The following is a 19,582-nucleotide window of genomic DNA, read 5'->3' as shown; positions in this document are numbered from 1 at the left end:
CACCCAAATTCTTTTAACTAGTATTATTATCTTATGTAAATATGCAATCAATGTATGCAAAATTCATTCTGAAATACATCATCTTAATTAAAAGTGAAGAATCAACATAGAAAGTCAAAAAACCCACAAAAAACATACCAAACTGAATGTACTGTTGTCATTTGGTGTTGCAAAATAGAAGTCACAGTACACCGAAAACGCGAAGGCACATTTCATAGAGGACACTGCTTACATATACTCCAAAAGTGGAGCAAAACAGCTGTGCTGAACAATATACAATTGCATATTATATATATATATATATATATATATATATATATATATATATATATATATATATATATATATATATATATATAAAACATAGACTAATAAAAAAATTGATAATAAAGATTACAACTATATCATATGCTTAATTTCGATTGTTATTTACAAATTAAATATTCAATGAAGTATTAATGAAAGCGGTTTATTAAAGTTTTAATCAATGCTAGAAATAAGTAAAATATTAGGAAAGAGATATAATCACTACACGATTTCAGCATTCCGATACATAATTTCTTTATATATTTATTAAATGCAAACACTCATCTCACCATTTCAGTTCAAATAGCAATGGAAAATATTTTTACTGTGGTCTTAGAAAACAGATTGGTTGTTTCTACTATTTATAAAATACAGTACTTTTAATCATTTTTTACGGTGTTCTGTTAATCAAATGAATAGCGGGATCCTCAAATATATTTTTAATAGTCAAATTTCAATTTCCTTGATTTCATGTATTCATTCACTAAGTTATCAGTGACGTCGGCTCGTGTCTTCCGGTGCTCTCCAACAAGATTTTGCAGAACAGTAATTAATTCCTGTTTCAGCTCACCTGTTAACATCTCACCACTTGAATACCTCTGAAAAAAAAATGCAAATAAAATATGTAATGAGCTCAAATTGACTTATAAATCCGGTGTAGCAAAAGTATACCATATTTCTGACTTGGTACAGGCATTGGTATTGAGGTCTTGTTTGCATAGATGACGCAAAAAGTTTTCAACTAAAATCAAAGCAATGAAAGAAATTAAAAGCGAACAAAAAGTGCTAAACGGAAGTCAAAACGGTCTAAGTACGAATTTGCATGGTAACATCTGTTTCCCTATTTAGAACTTCTTCATTCAAAACTTATCACAAACCGGATTTCTTTTAATCGTTAAATTAATGTCGTGGTATATTTTTAATTTCTATATCAATATCGATGTTACACATATGACTCATTACACATAAATGATGTAAGATAAAAAGATGCACCAAATAAAAATACCAAAATAAATTAAAACAACAACAAAAAGAGGTCAACAAAGATTTTGTAATGATTAACAATTATAATGCCGTTGATTACAATGCATCTCATCGGTTATTTCAAATACCAGTAACATAATACAAACGATAAATATAAAATTAAATTTTGTTATTTTGCTAGAAAACAAAGACATTATTTGACAAGATCCTACTTCACATGAATGTTAATTTGTACTTGGAGGATAGTTATGATTGAAAATGTAAGACTTGATAAAAAGGATGTTGCGTATACATATATATTTCAATTTCAAAAACGGTAACCTAGCTTAAGTTGAAAATGTCCTTTCGAATAATGCTTTAAAGTGCAATTTAATAATATTAACATACCAATATTACTGCACTAGATGAAATATATTTCGTCATTGATGATTGAGTACAAAGTATTTGAAAAGTCAAAAAAGATTTTATAAACCAAAAAGGAAAAAAAATTATATCTAAAAGTATAGTTAAATGACTAACATTTGATCAAAATAAATTAAGTAACTTATTACCGCTTTGATATCGGCCAATTTGTCGTCATCTTCCATAAAGAATGTCAGATATTGGTACGACACATCTGTGTCACAGTCGCCGCCATGCTTTTTATGTTCTTCTTCAGTTGGCATTCCTCCAGAAAAAGCATATTTGTTGATCTTTATATGAAAATACAATAAAAACGAATATTTTTTATTAATATATAACATAGGTATAAACTTCTTTTTTATTACCCATTCTTATCATATGTTCTTCGTAAAGGAAATAGCTTTATTAAGGATTAACAAAAACATAAAGAGGATGGAAATTTTTCCATAAAAAAAAATGAAAACAACGCTTTTCTGGATTTACCTTCACTAAGAACGCTCAAAGCCGAATATTTGATAATAACCAAAACAGTTGAAGAGCTATATGACAAGAAAGAACATAAAAAATTAGCTACTTGCCTGAGGGAGTTTAAACCTTAGTTTCTTAATAATTTCTTTACTGATAAACGAACAATTTTACAAATGTTAGTTATAAATCACGCCAATTCCGATAGTCCACCAGTAGCGGTATCGACCCAGTGCGGTAAAAAAGGAAAAGCACTCTTTATGAATTTTATGCGTCCGAAGCGGTTTTCTGGATTTACCTTCATCAAGAACACCCAAAGCCAAATATTGAAAGTCAAACCAACACAGACCAAAATGGACATAAAAATAAAAGCCAATCTATCTAAAGTCAATTTTGGCTGATGGAATTTCTTAAAAATGTCTTAATTTTTAAACAGATAATTTAACAAAGGTAATTTTATAGTTTTACACAATAGGAACATATTTAAAAGATTTTTAATCCTAAGTACACATATATAGTAATCACTGTTCTAAGTTAGTAAAAACACATTATGACGTATTTATTAACATTTAACCAAATTGTAAAGGTGTAAATAAAGGCAACAGTAGTATACCGCTGTTCGAAAACTCATAAATCGATAGAGATAAAAACAAATCCGGGTTACAAACTAAAACTGAGGGAAACGCATCAAATATAAGAGGAGAACAATGACACAACAAAAATACAACATTAAAATGTAACACACAGAAACGAACTATAATATAACAATGACCATTTTCCTGACTTGGTACAGGACATTTTAAGAAAAAAATGGTGGGTTGAACCTGGTTTTGTGGCATGCCAAACCTCCTGCTTTTATGGCAACGTCAAACACAACACCAAAACGACAACATCACATGACAGGACCACAATACAAATGAATGGGAGAACATATAGGACAAAGAAACACACGAATAATAGCTAACAAAAGGTACTAGGCTTAAAATTCAATACGCCAGACGTGCGTCTCGTCCACACAAGACCAACCAGTGACGCTCAGATGAAAAAAGTTTGAAAGCCAAAACAAGTACAAAGCTGAAGAGCACCGAGGACTAAAACTTCCAAAAAGTTGCGCCTAACACGGCCAGGGTTTTCTGCCTGGGACAAGAACATCCTTATAATTTAGAATAATTTATAATTTTGAAAACAGTAAATTTTATAAAATGACTATATAATAGATAAAGAGCACACTCCTGTATATGAAGCACGAGAATAACGTATCAGTTGTAAAGGTGATTCAAAACTGCCATTTCTTTATAGATTTTGACCAATTTTGAGTAGTCCACCGGAATTGAATTAACAAGAAAGGTATTTGGTATTATAAATTAACATTATATTAAAAGTAAAGGTTTGTATTGGGTCTTAGAAATAAATAAAATGATTTTGACTTCTGATGTTCTTCGATGCAAAATTTTACCTTACATGTAAAATTTGAAATACAATTAACGTTACCAAAATTGTATAAAAACTCGATGAACAATCCTTTCGGCATGATATTGTTGTTTAGTGATTTGGATATTCAAACTCCAGAAAGTTTCAACAACTGTCTGATTTCCCCTGAAGTTCAAGTACAGGGAATATCGGATATACTTCTAACCATTCATCGACTGATAACGAAATGTCAACAAGAATATGACTTGGTTAAAATTCGATAGAAAGCAAAAGGTTTAAATTTTGAACAGTTTTATCTAAGTCAATGTTTAAGTTTTTATACCATTTGTATTGAGAAATTATAAACACACGTCCAACTTCGTCTAATCAGAAGATTAAACGTGAATATCAAAAATAATAATAATAATTATATTTGTATGTATCTTACCTTAGTACATTACATACTAGGATATAGTCTGATTAATCATCAGCATCCCCTATGTCTAACATTGGATGTCAGGCATTTATTGAGGGTCATAAACCATGAACTGCAAGGGAAGTTAAATATTGCTACCTACTGGGCCAATTAACAGGTGGTCAACCAGGTGTGTAATTGTATTGCCACAGGTTGACAATTTTGTTTCATATTTTGTACATGCAGAGGTTCATGTTTACCTTTGTTTTACAGGTGAACTTTGGATAGGAAAAATCAATAAAAACAGGAAATAAAAAAGAAGATGTTAAGTAATTGTACATTTTCAAAAAATATATGAAGTAAATCATATGTAAATGCTATTTTCATTTTTAAAACTTTCAAAATGAGAAAAGTATTATCAATTAAGTTATATTAATTTATTTATTCAATATGAAAGGACTAATGTTTAAGGTTATCAGAAAATACGCTAAATGATATAGAATAAGATATAGCATAAACAAATAATGCTGTTGTCACTTCCAATTCCTTTTAATCACATGACAAACGACAACATCTGAAGTCAAGTTTAGATACCTGTTTCAATATTTTATTTAAGTTTTTTTCTTCACCAATTTAAGATAATACTATTTAAAAGATGTAGGACTGAAAGTCACAAGACAAAAACTGACAGCTCTAAGATAAATAAAATTTCTTTGATAAACAAACTATGTATGTTCAAAATTATTTTTGTATTTTTCTTGAATAATAATACATTACATATTTTTGTTAACGTATAGTACAAAAATAATAATGATCATATTATTGTAAGAAAACACACGGTCAACATGCTAAAATACTGGCTTCTTATTTGTTCATTTAAATATGATATTACTAATAAATAAACAATGTCCTTCAATGCATTTTTTTTTCATAAAAAGAAACTATTTCAAGGATTTTCTCTTTTTTGTCCTATCAATCCTTAATCGAAACTATAAATTAAATAAGATAATGAGTTCTTTATATCAAATTGAAAAACCTAAACAGTATATCAAAATTTTGTAAACTTTCATTTTACTTTTATCACATGTCATGGCGTTGTCAGTTTATTTTCGATTTATGAGTTTGAATGTCCCTCTGGTATCTTTCGCCCCTCTTTTATGGATGTTATGGCAAATGTCCCTTCTTTTTACATATATAAATGCAGTATAATTTTTACATCCACTCACTTCTGAACTATTTCAAATACTAAGAAAGTTTGATTTATAGTAATTTCGTTTACCATGCATTTTAAAAAAGAGAATGAAATATAAATTCTTACAATGTCAAGATAGCAAAATTGAAATCTAACAAACACTTCGAAAACAAAATTGTTTAAAATTCATTTATCTAGATTTTACCTGTAATTTTATGTTTTAATCCCTGTTGTACTTTATTATCCTTAATTATTATAATACCTGCCTATTTTATTACACCTGTTTGTCACCTATTCCCCTAATCACAACAAGTGGTCTGATCATGGATCTAAATGCCCAACATGTCAGACATACAAAAAATGCTCAGCATAATTCAGACTATGTCCAAGTGTGTACTGTACATGTACATTTGATCTCAAATAGAGCAAACTTTCACCTAGATCTGATCATTGAATGTATATAGTGTCCTTTGTATGAATATTTAAAGCCTTTTTATCACATAATGTTCTTTACAAATAACGGACGAATCTTAATTTTGAAGAATTTTTATTTTACCTTTGTTTTAATTTGTTCGTCCGAATCTGTTAAAAAAATAGACGAATTTGGATCACTTGCACTCATTTTACCATGGGCTCCTTGTAATGCAGGAAAGAAAGTGGAATGAAGCAATGCTGGTTTGAGAAGTCCCAGTCGTGGTGCTACATCACGAGTCATGCGGAAATATGGATCCTGTGATATAATGTATAAACTAATGCAGTACATTCGTGTAATTATCTTATTTTACAATTATTGAAACTTCCAACATAGTTTTCATGTATAGACATATTGAAGATTTGCAACCCACACTAAGCATGCTATAAGACATTTCCCCTTTGTATGTACTTCAAAAAAATAGGGGCCTCGGTGGCCGAGTGATCTAAGTAGTCGGTTTACTGTATCACTAGCCTATCAACACTGAGGTTGTGAGTTCGAATCCTGCAAGGGGCAGGTGCACTCGACTCCAATCTTAATTGACTAGGATTGTCAGTTTTCCAACCGAAGGTCGGTGGTTCTCTCCGAGCACTCCGGCTTCCTCCACCAATAAAAACTGACCGCCACGAAATAGCACAATAGTGTTGAAAGTGGCGTTAAACACCAATCAGTCAGTCAAAAAATATGTTAAGGACAGATTATTATTTCAGGAGTGTCATTTTCTATTTCTTCTCTTCAAGATTTATAATGGTGATTAAAATATAACGACATATGATAATAAGACTTAAAACAAACTCGTAAATAAGTGGCTAAAACAGATTAATACTCTTTTCTTATAATTTAAAAAAAAATGTGTTAAAAAAGTAATTTTCATAAAAATCAACATTTTGAAGACTGCGTATTTTCTAACAACAACCCTCTCCCATTTTGGGAAAATTTGCATACCAACGGAATACAAATATTTTAAAGAGAATAGCAATAATTTAACAATTATTTGGATACAACATACAAGGAAATAATGCATTACATCAAATATAATACCTGATCAATAGCACACGGAATAAGACAAGGTACGTCTTTCTTTCCTGTGAATATCTGAGGAAATGCTGAACTGAAACTTGGTGTGGCTTGAATGGCAGGAAAACTAATTTTACCGATGCTGTCACTATCTGTGAATCCGAAGATTCCCTTCACCTGATTGAATGTGACGAGTTTCTGTATTTTGCACATCATTTTATAAAATTCCGTGCTCTCTCTACAATACAGTTTCCAGATAAATGTCAAGTTTCTGTATATATAATGTGAGCAAATATTTTAATTTCAAGTGAAGCATAAGTTGTTCTTCGACTAGTGTGTCAGTGACGTTTACCCACATGTGCTTTTCTTATATAATCAATATTACACCCCAACTAAAGTCTCCTTATTTCATTGAAGACCCTGTATGAAATCGTATTTTGATACTCACAGCCTTAATATCGGTATAGATAGTGCGTATAATTGTGAATTTTACTGTGTTGTCAAATTACATTCTATATTGATATATTTATATAATTGTGAATAACGAAAATTTGATGATTTGGCGCGGCTGTGAGTGGATTTGAGATGTTATTACAACAGGTATACCAAAAGTAAAAAAAAGAATTATATACAAAATATATAGAAGAGAAAACAAATTTTGAATACTTAAAATTGGAAAAAAAATATTTCTGGGCTTTCACAAAATTTTTATATGAGTAAAAGATTGCATCAAGGAATACCATCAAATCCATGCATCGACAAGTACCCTAATCATCCTTTTATTCATCATGTTCATATTGTTAAAATTTTGAGATTACAAAATTTATAAATTTAATTCAGATAAAAAATATTTGATCAGAAAACAAGAAAATGATTCAACTTGTAACAGAAAAACAGGAAAATTATGTTGTAGACACGAAATCTCTAACGCACTTGACAAACCCAAAGCAAAGAAACAACGCATTTTTAAGAGCTTTCTTCAAGAACTGAGCAATGCTAAATGGACAACATTTAAATCCGATTTGTAGCGTAATTTATTGCTATGTCGATAACGCTAAGTCTGTCTATTAGAATTTGACACCGATGCAGTGTTATATCAACAAACTATGACTAGTGTATGGTTTTATATAGATAAGGGTTTTGTACAAGTTTGAGCAAGCGTACTAAGCGAAATTTTAATTTTCAAACACTTGTCCTGTGGTATGCTACATATTTTCTTCTTTATGAATAATAAAAAAATTAAAGATGATTACGAAATATATTCTACATCACTGAAGATAAATGTCTTGTCCTTATCAAAGCCACATGCGATGATGTCTTTGGCATTCTCATGTGCAAGTTTGTTTGTCTCTTCAATCGTCAGATCTTTCCATAGAAATTTCTCATCATCGGTCATTTGGATCACAAGTGGAACATCAAAGGTATCTTGAAGCCATCTGTAACAATAATAAGGCAAACAATTCAGAAATCGTGTATGTCCCTTTGGTATCTTTCGCCTCTCTTTAAAAGTCGCGTTGTGTTCATATAAACTGTTGAATTTTATAAAGTATATCGTTTAAAAAGAAAATTTTATATACAAAAGTCTGAAGGAAAACAATCTGATGATAAATTGTATAGAAATGAAAAAAAAAACAACATTATACTTTGTAAACATGAACGGAATCAAATGACCCAGATGCATAGATTCTGAAGATGGTCCTCTCCCTGTGTACAAATAAAATCCTTTCTTCTTTTCAACAAGGTCAAGTATCTGATGCATATCTCTGTTAAAAAAGAGGATCAATATATACTTGTTTATTACATAAGACAAAACTAGGTATTGAAATTGCAGTTATTACATAGTTAATGGTTTACATGTGTATCGAACACGTCATAAAACGATATAAAACAAACACAAATGGACGTTTATAAATAATCAGACGCGTATCATACCTTATTTGGTAATTTCGGAAAAAATCACTAATGTCAATACTCTAAACAATGCTAATTTTATTATGTATAAACTTATATTTTTTTTCGAGTATGTGGTTTCCTGATTAGTTAATGTACCTCATTTAACCTCCAATATAAGTAGTTCAAATTGCAAAGGAGTTGTGTGAGTATTCGGTAGCTACTTTAAACCCGCGAGATTTGTGCCTTGGTCAACTCAAGCATACATATGGTGATTTCCACTGTTTCCAATGTCTACACATTTGTTTTTCGTGGACTCGTTGGATTTTGGTGAAGGGTAGTACAGGGTATTCTTGACGATTTTTATTAAACCTCTTGGATTCATTTTGATAAATTTTGATCTTATACAAAACAGAATTGCTTATTTGCTTTATTGTTTAGCAAGGTACTAAAGCTTTTTACATGTCTAATCTGCAATATTGAAAAGCAACAGTATAGGTCGCCGTTCTTTTATCGAATTTACATTTTCATGCAAGATATGCAACTATACAACTGTTGTTAAGTTCGAATTTTGTCCAATTTAACTATGTTCCTTTGCATTTTAAGTCCCCTCTGATTAATTCATATCTAACACATATTCTATATTGCATCTTTTAATACTTAAACAAAAAAGAAAGGAATACAACGCGAATATTGGGGAAAAAAAATTCCATCGCAAGAAATTTTTAGCGGGCTACCCGCGGCTCTTAATGGATTTTTTTTTTCATCGGGAATGAAAAAAGCTTCATATTTTCAGCAGCAACAACCATCTAACCAAATAACATATAGAAGCTTCATATTAAAAAGCACACTTTCACATTGGATGCCAATGGAATTAAAAACACAGAAGAAATCCTTCTTCATGCCATAGAGTTTTGCTTTGCTAGTATATTTTCTGCTAGAATTAAAACAGATATTTTAGAAAGATCCACATGAACAATATCTCGTATAACATTTTAAGTTACGTTTTCTTAACGGAAGATTTGCGGACAAAGGGTTTCTTTATCGTATTTAGAGAAAAAACAAAGGATCTATAGTAAATCATGTAAATAACATATTATAATTAGAATTGCCATTGCAAAGCAATAGTGGATGTCACCCCGTTTCCCCAATTTCATGAGAACGGCAGCCATTTACAAAAGTGAAAAGTCGAGTGCCACATCTACACATGCCAGTTTGTAAAGTTTCATTAAGTTTAAAGCGTTTTAAATTTTTTGACATTTTTGAAGTTTACATGGCAACGGTCTACATTCCACAGTCAAACGCCACATCTACATATGCTAATTAACATTTCTGTAATGTTTTATTAAGTTTAAAGCATTTGAAATGTTTTCCTGTTTGTTGTGTTCCAATGGCAACGGCGGCCATTATGAAAATTCCAAAGTCAAATGTCTTATCTACAAATGCCAGTTAACCTTTCTATGAAGTTTAATTAAGTTTGGAGCGTTAAACAGTTTTGCTGTTTCCATGGTAAAGATGACCATTTCCAAAATTTCAAACACACCTAACACATTAGCACATGACGGAAATAACCATAAAAGTTTCACTAGGTTTGACCTACCATGTTAAGTGAATAAATACTAGTTTGAGGTTTTCCCCATAGTGTTGAATGGTAACACTTATCCTGGCTCCATGGTAATAAGTAGTTCCAAAGATTCTCAAAATCATCTAAAACCTGAACGTAGTGGACACCAACATTGTTCCAAAAATTTGAAGACTTTTCGTTGAGGCATGCTCAAATTAGACATCAAAAACCAAAATTTTACTTTATACATTTTTGCTGTTTCAAAGATAACGGCTACCATCTTGCACATTCTTAAGTCAGGTGCACAAGGTCACATGGTGGTCCAATTATGGTATAGTTCTATCGACATTGGTCCATTCAGTTCCGAGAACTAGCGTGGACATAAAGTGTGGAAGAATAGAAATAAGAAGAAAAAAAAACATAGAATAACAATATGTCACCCGACCCTCGGAATGACATAATTAAGGCTTGAGACACGTAAAATTACTGCTTTGCGTGTAGGTTCAAACGCCTTTCAATATATATCATAGAAACAGTGAATTTCATCGTAGAGTTAGTTACCTTTGTTCAGTTGATTGAATCAACGTGCTTTTCTATTTCCAGTTTTCCTGCATAAGCACGAACACCGGTTTTCTTTGAAAGTTAACGAGCTTTATATTTTACAGGTTTATTAAATAATATCTACCTTAAGACTACAATGTATAACTAAAACATGTACTAGTATCCAATATTCACCGCATTATCCTTGGCTTTCAAATATTCGGCTTTGAGCCTTTCTAAAATTATCCGTTAATAAAGTTTGAAATTGTTAGAAACTAAGGTTTCAACTCCCTTAGGCAAAGTTGACCTTAGATGGATTTGGCTATTTTTATTTATGTATGTTTTGGTTATATAGCTCTTCAACGGTTTCGGTTCATATACATCCTTGGCTTTCAAATATTCGGCTTTGAGCGTTCCTGATGAAGGTAAATCCAGAAAAGCGCATGAAATTTATAACGTGTTGTTTTCATTTTTTATGGCAGTAGTTCTGATACTTTTTGTTAGCAGAAATGCAAACAAAGAAAAGGTATTTGTAAAAGAAACCTGTGAGAGAAGAATATGCCCCTTCGCAGGAAGTGATGAGGCGGTTTTCCTGTTAACTTGACCATTCTGTCTATCAACTCTTTATCTATTTCAGAACTTCCAAACCTTTCTGTGAAAGAAAATTTTTAATAGATATATATCATATATATATATACATATATTTGGTTTGTAGAATTATATGACAATGTACATACATAAAAACTAAAAATAAAGAAGAAATAAAAAGAATTAGTAATTAATAATTTCATCATAGATACCAGGATAGAAAATGTTTGCACACCAGACGCGCGTTATGTCCATATAAGACCCACTAATGACGCTCGAATAAAAACAAGTCAAAAAGGATTAATAAAGTACGAATCCAAAATGCACCGAGGACCAAAAATTCCTTAAGTTTTCTCCAAACACAGCTTAGGCAATCTATCAGTTAATTCATAATTATGACCATATCAATGATAATTCATGTCAACACAGAAATGATGACTACTAGGCTGGCGACTCCCCCGGCAAAGAAACCTCCACTAGCAGTGGCATCCACCCAGTGGTTGTAAATAAAATTATAGATACCACGCTTTAAATTGTATACGTCACACGTTCATTTCCTCTACAACAGACTCACCATAGGCGCTCGAATAAAAAAAGGTAAAAAGGTCAAATAAAGTACGAAGTTGAAGAACATTGAGGATTCAGAATTCTGAATGATTTTGTTAAATGCAGCTATCATAATCTATTCCCTGGTAGGACAATCATAATTATTTCGAAAAATATAAAATTTTGTAAACGGTTAATTTATAAGTATGACTTTTTTATGCTTATTCATGTCAATGCAGCTGACTTCTGGGCTGTAGATACCATCGGGGAGGAAACCGCAGTCAGCGGTGGCATCGACCCAGTGGTTGTAAATAAACTCATCATAAATACCAGGCTTATAATTCTAAACGACAGACTTGTATTTCGTCCAAAACAGACTCCTCAGTGACACTCGACTCAAAAAAGTTAAAAAGACAAAAATAAAGTACGAGGTTGTAGAGCATTGATGACCCAAAATTCGAAAGGTTTTTTTCCATATATATAATATATATATATTATGATTTATTTTTTGGTTTTGCTTTTGTATTTCATAAATTAACCAGTTTTCCATCATTTAATATTTCACCTAAAATAAGTAATTACAGTTATACTACAGGAAACAATAAAATTAATCACGCACACGACCTTGTACAATGTAGGCTGCAAATTTATGTGGAAAAATTTGTTTGTGCTCACATAAGTTATTAGAAAATATGAGACAGTATTGTTGGTATTATCACGTACTAGTTTACCAGAAAATACGGACTCTTTCGAATACAATACTCTTTGAAGCATTCAAACTGACTTGATATCTTAACGATTAACCAGTCAGCCGATGATATAATTGTTAAATTATTAAAGCAGATACGATTTAGGAAAGCGAGCTATCATTTTGTACATAATTTGCAATGGATCCAGATTATACCTACTGATAAGTTTACTATAGTCTACTCCTTTGTCAGAAGAACTAACAACATCCCATGGATTAACAATGTCTTCATCATCTTCAATTGATATTTTTTTAACTTCCTCAGACACTTTTTCAGTGTTAGATGCCATAATCTACTACAATATATAAATGCTCCTATCAAAATAAGGTTTACCGCAAAAAGAATTATTTTACACACATATTAAACACAGCCTAGAATTTTTTGCTTATTTACTCAGTATGCAACCCGCACATGAAAAGTTGACCTAAGACGATTGTGGCTGTTTAATTTCCAAAAGAATTAGGCTCTCAACCGTACCCGATGAAGATTAATCCAGCAATATATATAGGGCGCACTGTAAATTGAGACACGATATCCTGCTTTGTTTTGTCTGCTTCCATTCAAGTACCAGAAATAAATACTCTTGATGTCGAATTGTAAATAAACAAGTCCTACAAATGAGTCTAATTTGCTGAAATCGTTAGTAGACACTTTGCATGAGTGATTGCCCTTTGAGTGAATTTTGTTTTATCCTTTTTATCCGTTTTTATGTTCTGGGTAAAATTCGAGAAGATAGAGAGAAACTGGAAAAAAAAGATAGGCAATACAGGATCAACAAAAAAGAGATTTTTGTCATGAATTTTATTCTAATCTACAATGTTGGAGAGTGTCTTTTTTGAAGATGTACATGGACCTAAACGAGCGACACAGGCTCATTATAGCCAGTAGAATTTGAATTATCTCCATCTGGAACGCTCAACGCCAAAAAGTTTAAAGCAAAGTACCGAAACACGTGAAGAGCTATATGACCAAATGAGCCAAAAAAAAAAAAAGCGAATAACATCTAAGGGCAACTTGCCTGAGGGAGTTGAAACTTTAGTTTTCTCAATAATTTCCTAATTAAACACAGCCTAGAATTTTTTGCTTATTTACTCAGTATGCAACCCGCACATGAAAAGTTGACCTAAGACGATTGTGGCTGTTTAATTTCCAAAAGAATTAGGCTCTCAACCGTACCCGATGAAGATTAATCCAGCAATATATATAGGGCGCACTGTAAATTGAGACACGATATCCTGCTTTGTTTTGTCTGCTTCCATTCAAGTACCAGAAATAAATACTCTTGATGTTGAATTGTAAATAAACAAGTCCTACAAATGAGTCTAATTTGCTGAAATCGTTAGTAGACACTTTGCATGAGTGATTGCCCTTTGAGTGAATTTTGTTTTATCCTTTTTATCCGTTTTTATGTTCTGGGTAAAAATTCGAGAAGATAGAGAGAAACTGGAAAAAAAGATAAGCAATACAGGATCAACAAAAAAGAGATTTTTGTCATGAATTTTATTCTAATCTACAATGTTGGAGAGTGTCTTTTTTGAAGATGTACATGGACCTAAACGAGCGACACAGGCTCATTATAGCCAGTAGAGTTTGAATTATCTCCATCTGGAACGCTCAACGCCAAAAAGTTTAAAGCAAAGTACCGAACCACGTGAAGAGCTATATGACCAAATGAGCCAAAAAAAAAAAAGCGAATAACATCTAAGGGCAACTTGCCTGAGGGAGTTGAAACTTTAGTTTTCTCAATAATTTCTTAATTAATAAACAACAAGTGACATCATTATTTATATAATTAAATTGACCGAGAGTTGATTTTAAACTTATACTCAAATATTCAATGATCGAAAATAAAAGAAAAATTAATAGGTTCAGCAAGACTACCTACATGTTCGTACACAAAAACCTATATATTGGAGATAACGCATAAAAAAGAACGATAAATATATTTTGTGCAACTCATACAAAGATTTGTATTTATTTGCTTCAACAAGCTGGATTTTCGTCCATACAGAGGTTTAGAGAAAAAAAATATCTGATTCAATTTTAATACATTTTTGTACTTTGCTTTAATCAGTTTAGGCTTTCTATGTTATTTTTTTTTGGAATTTTTTCTTCCAAGTGTTGATAATAGTTTTAGATAATGAACACTGTAATTGCTATCCACATTGTGATTTTTTTTTAAATTTGTAATACCGATATTAAATCGTTTCCGAACTAATGAACACAAACGTAAATCATCAGTTGAGACTTTTGTTCTGTAATTTGAGTGAAACAATCAGAAATAAACAAGGTTTAACGCTCACGTTTTAAATTCATACACCAATATTTAAAAAATAAAGAATAATTTGAGAACGCATATGTTGAAATATGTTGGAGTTTAAACGAATGGCTAAATTAACTGCTTAGAAAGTATTTTTTCCGTAAATAGAATTTAGAATGAAAGATATGAAACCGATAATTGGTCGTTAACCAAATAACATTATTATCCAACAGAGTAATGGAGGAGTAATTCATTAACAATGTTTTCATATACCAATTTTGAAAAACTTAATAATTTATTTATCATTGACAATGTTCGTGTTAAAGTAAATGAATTTTTATTTTCAATATATTTCTTTGAAAGATAATCGGATAAAGGATGAAAGCATCTTTAACACCCTCGAATTTTCACAGGTTTAAAAAAGAGAGGCGAAAGATACCAAAGGGACATTCAAACACATAAGTCGAAAATAAACTGACAACGCCATGGCTAAAAAAGAAAAGATGCATGTATTTTGAATGGGAACGTACATAACCCAAATTTAACATTCATTAAGACAAAATGTGGTTTTCAATTAAAAATAATCATTAGGTGTGATGTTGCCTATAAATAATAACCGAAGTTTTAAATCTGTATGATGGCGTCATTTAATTTTGTTATGTCACAAAGTGATGTTAGAAATTGAAATCCAAATTGATATTTGAATTTGATTTTGAAAAAGTAAAACTTTTTACATAGCTAGCTAATAGACTTTGTTCTCTCTTACAAGTAACAATTTTCCCATTCAAGAATTGAATGCTTCACTTTACAATTTTATTGAAGTTTAACGCGTTGACCGAAGACGCTTCATATTAAAAATGTGCGCACGATTAACGCTTTTACAACGCTAATAAAATTATAAGAATAAGTAAGCATTCAATTCTTATAATCACATGTGTATGCTACAACCATGAACTTATGAGTTATAGCAAGCTTTTTTTATTGTTTTCAGTGCATTGTTTTAACAATTTCACGGATAGCACGTGCAGTCATAGCTGTTGTATTCTATACGGAAATAAAATTGGAGTGCCTCGCGATTTTTGTCAGCCAATCAAAATTACGGATTCTAATGAAACATACGTGTTATGTAATTATATTATGACAAAGCAATACAAATGAGTCCGTACATGTTGAATAAAGTATGTAGGAGACTTTTAGAAAATATGAAATGCAATGTAATGGTGATCAGCATTTAGCTCTCTTAAAACATACTTTCTGTTTTGGATCAAATAGCATGCTTCTGTTGTTCAGTTTTTCTTGCAATCGTGATTCAGATAGATATTGGAAAGTATGAATCATGAACAAATTTTAGTTTTGTCAAGTATTATGTAAATTTGAAGTTAATATTAAAGGTATAACAATCTGATCGATTGTCTAACTACAAAATCTATTACGTGTGACCAGCTTAGGGACCGTTCAATATTTATCAGAGGGATGGGCCGGTGCATGCTCAATATTGTTTCATTAAAAAAGTTGATGCCCATCCTTTTAAATTCTGCAAAAAAGTGCTTGCCCATCTCAAAAATTCTAATAAAAAAGTTCTTGCCCCTCTAAAACTTAAAGACGATCAATAATGATTTAGGTTCTTTTTCTCAGGCTATTTTAAGGTTTGCATGTTTATGCCTGGAAATAAAAAAAAATCCTTTGAAATACATATAAAAATTTACTTATTATTTATCAAGTAAAAAACCGTGATTATTATTATTTTTTATAGTTTTGAAATTGTTTGGATAACAAGTGACTTGATATTTATTTTTTGGTATGTGAAACTCATCAATGATCTTTTTCAAAAATGACAGTAAATTATATTGCTAATCAATAAATTATCTCCCCTTTCTAACAATTTTGTATTATATTCAGATCCCTTTTTACATTTTTACTCAAGTCCATTCAAAATATGGGAGGTACATATGTATACATTATCTTCATATCTTTTAACTGCACCGCAAAAACTCATTTAATAAAACCTTTCGGATTTTCTTTTAATGCATGTACCTTAATCATATCCTGCTTGGTTCTTGAAATATAATAGAAATACTTGTAAATTGTAAGACTGGTGTTTGGAATATTTTTGGAACAAACTATTGCTATATATATATTGATCCTATAGCTGTCTTAAATATTAATATAAAATATTGTCCATACGATAAAAGTATCTATCATTGAATCATGTAATAGAGGACAGCCTCTGGTATTATTCAAAGTAGAACAAATAATTTACTTTTTTTAAATACATGTGCGCTTGAAGTAATTCTGTCATTTTGTAATTAGTATAAGTCAGTATGCAAATCTATTTCTATAGTTATTTTATATTTTCAGCATTGATCAGAAGCTATATACTGAATATATTAAACAAGTATAATTTTACAAGTTTAAATACATTGGAGATAACTTCGTTCATCTGAAAATTGTTGGTTGATCAAAGTTTTAAAATGTTGTGTTTTCATGATACATGATTTATTTTTTTCTAAAATACATCAAAATCATATCAAAACTGTTATTTTTGTTTTTATTATAATTTGCGTGTCTGCAAAAGAAATTTCCTACACACCGATTATCGTGAATGTTAAATGATATGAAGTGGAAATGATTATTATTAGACAAAAACAAAAATGTTCATATTACCATAATCTGAACTGTCTCAGTAAATAAAGGCTCACGCAAGTGTTTACAAAAAGGACAAAAGAGGCAATCAAAACCGATACATTGAAATGAAATAGATTTTGTTTTCAGATACCCACATGGAAGTAAATCCAGTTTTGTTGAGACACTTACCTTATAGTTATTTAGATATTAAAACATATTTTTTATCATTTGTACTGCCTAGATATTGAATGATCCATTCTAAGGCAATTCATTCCAATATATGTTGTCAAATTTAATACGTTCCCTTTTTTTGACCAATTACAAAGATCAAAAATATCCCTTTGAATAATAAATGAAGACTCAATACAAAAAACTATATTTCACCAATTAATAGAAAGTTTTTGTCTGTTTGAATATACACAGGGTTGTTAAATTAATTTTTTTGAGAATCAAACCAAAAAAAAATCTGCATTTATTTAGCGTCAAATTTCTCATTGACAAACTATTTGGATTGGAATGATAAAAAACTCATCATAGATACCAGGATTGAAATTTTGTATTTGCGCCAGAAGCGCGTTTCGTCTACAAAAGACTCATCAGTGACGCTCGAATCAAAAAAAAATAAAAAGGTTAAAGTAAATTAACTTGTTGTAATGGTCAAGTATGTAACAGATTAAAGCTGTTATGCATACTATTATTACTTAAACCATCATAAAATTGCCTTTAAAATACAAGGGGTTGAATTCATTGATAGAGAGCGGTATGGGGAATTTATTGCATCCATAGGATCAAAGTTTGAAAATAGTTGAAACCTACTTGAATTTTAAATAATGTTAATGACTGATTTTCATATTTCGTTTAACACATATCACAATAGACCCTGTAGGATTTGTTTATGGTAACTATTGAACACTTGACACCGTTTCTTACCAATGAAATTTTAATTTAGCGCTACAATTTTCTGTTGAAGACAAAGTTGATACCAGTTCGAAATATGATAATGATGTAAGCTTTTGTGAAAATTTGCCTTGAATGCAACCTTAAGCAAAATTACTTAAGCTGTATCTGATAAACAGTTCAAATAATCAATTCGGATAGAATATTGATTTAAGTTGACAAATACTCCAAAATTTCGTTCAGACCTGGAAAACACAAACACACATGTGATGTCCATTGAAAAATGCGATACCTTAAGGAAATAGCCATGACGTAAAACATTTTCCAGAACTCGGCTTGCAATTCTTGGCACGAAAAACATCAAGAAAGTGTTTTGATCTTATTTCATGAGTTTTTCTCGTGTTGATGTTTTCTAACTTACCAATAATATTTATAAATTAAATAAAGATCCATTTTGTTACATCTTGTGATCCGTTTATTTGGCAATCGCTAATGGCAGTCAGCAGGGTTTAAGAACATCCGTTGTTCGACCTGTAAGTCAAATGCGTTTTGTTTAAATATACTTTTTCACTTTTTTGGTCTTTTGGAAAATGTTGTTTGTGCTGTATTTAGACCCCGCTACCAAGAAATTTGTTTTGCACGCACACGTATAAAAAATGCTGTTTTTATCATACGCAATCATAGGTTTGAACGTTGTTTTCAATTTAGACTTAATTATATCTTATATATTGATATGTTAAAATATGACAACCTCATATTTAAGATTTGAAGGCAGAGCGTTGAAGGTAAAAGGGTAATACATTGATGAAATACCAGCCTCAAAAATAAATGTAAAAGATCAAATTTGTCATGTTTAGTGTAAGTTATATGATAATTTACCTTCGCCAATACTATTTGAGTGGCTTTAATTGAATGAACTTTTTGACGAAAGAAAACATAAGATAGTACACACTTAAAATCACATTCGAGAAAACGCACAAAGTTTATTCGATGAAACCAACAATTCAATCATAAATAAAAATTAATTACAAAACAAATCTATAGACAAGACCTAAATAATGTTATAATATATTTAACATATAAAATTCAAGATTATGTCGGACAAATACAAGTATATAAAGTAGTTACACATTACAGTTTAATTACGCATCTACTAATTACAAAATACATGCTAGATGACTTACCAGCTCTCTCTGGTCAGGATTTCAATCTGCAATAAAAAACGAATATGATAAACTATAAAGAGTTTCTATCCAATGA

The 19,582-nt window shown here is 30.7% G+C and overlaps 1 protein-coding gene across 1 annotated transcript; it reads right to left on the bottom strand.

Annotated features, from left to right (window-relative positions):
- Window positions 1–346: 346 nt before the first annotated feature.
- Window positions 347–19,546, bottom strand: LOC127722210 (tryptophan--tRNA ligase, cytoplasmic-like). Its single transcript, XM_052229118.1, has 9 exons — window positions 19,507–19,546; window positions 12,700–12,835; window positions 11,201–11,309; window positions 8,307–8,426; window positions 7,917–8,099; window positions 6,688–6,901; window positions 5,731–5,904; window positions 1,842–1,982; window positions 347–905 (listed from the first exon to the last, which is right to left on the bottom strand). The coding sequence occupies exons 2-9, from the start codon at window positions 12,827–12,829 to the stop codon at window positions 747–749; spliced, it is 1,230 nt and encodes a 409-aa protein (XP_052085078.1). The 5' UTR covers window positions 12,830–12,835; window positions 19,507–19,546; the 3' UTR covers window positions 347–746.
- Between the last annotated feature and the right edge of the window lie 36 nt (window positions 19,547–19,582).

The sequence above is a fragment of the Mytilus californianus genome, unplaced genomic scaffold (genome assembly GCF_021869535.1).
Source record: "Mytilus californianus isolate M0D057914Y unplaced genomic scaffold, xbMytCali1.0.p SCAF_1, whole genome shotgun sequence".
NCBI lineage: Eukaryota > Metazoa > Mollusca > Bivalvia > Mytilida > Mytilidae > Mytilus > Mytilus californianus.
The sequence above is the reverse complement of the archived record's forward strand: the minus strand, read 5'-3'. Positions and strand labels throughout refer to the sequence as shown.

Excerpts from the sequence above, each read along its gene's own strand:
- LOC127722210 (XM_052229118.1), bottom strand. The coding sequence starts at position 12,829 with ATGGCATCTAACACTGAAAAAGTGTCTGAGGAAGTTAAAAAAATATCA. Across the intron at positions 6,902-7,916 it reads AGTGATGTAGAATATATTTC|AGAGAGCACGGAATTTTATA; the intron begins GTAATCATCTTT and ends ACTGTATTGTAG. Across the intron at positions 5,905-6,687 it reads TTCCGTGTGCTATTGATCAG|GATCCATATTTCCGCATGAC; the intron begins GTATTATATTTG and ends ATTATATCACAG.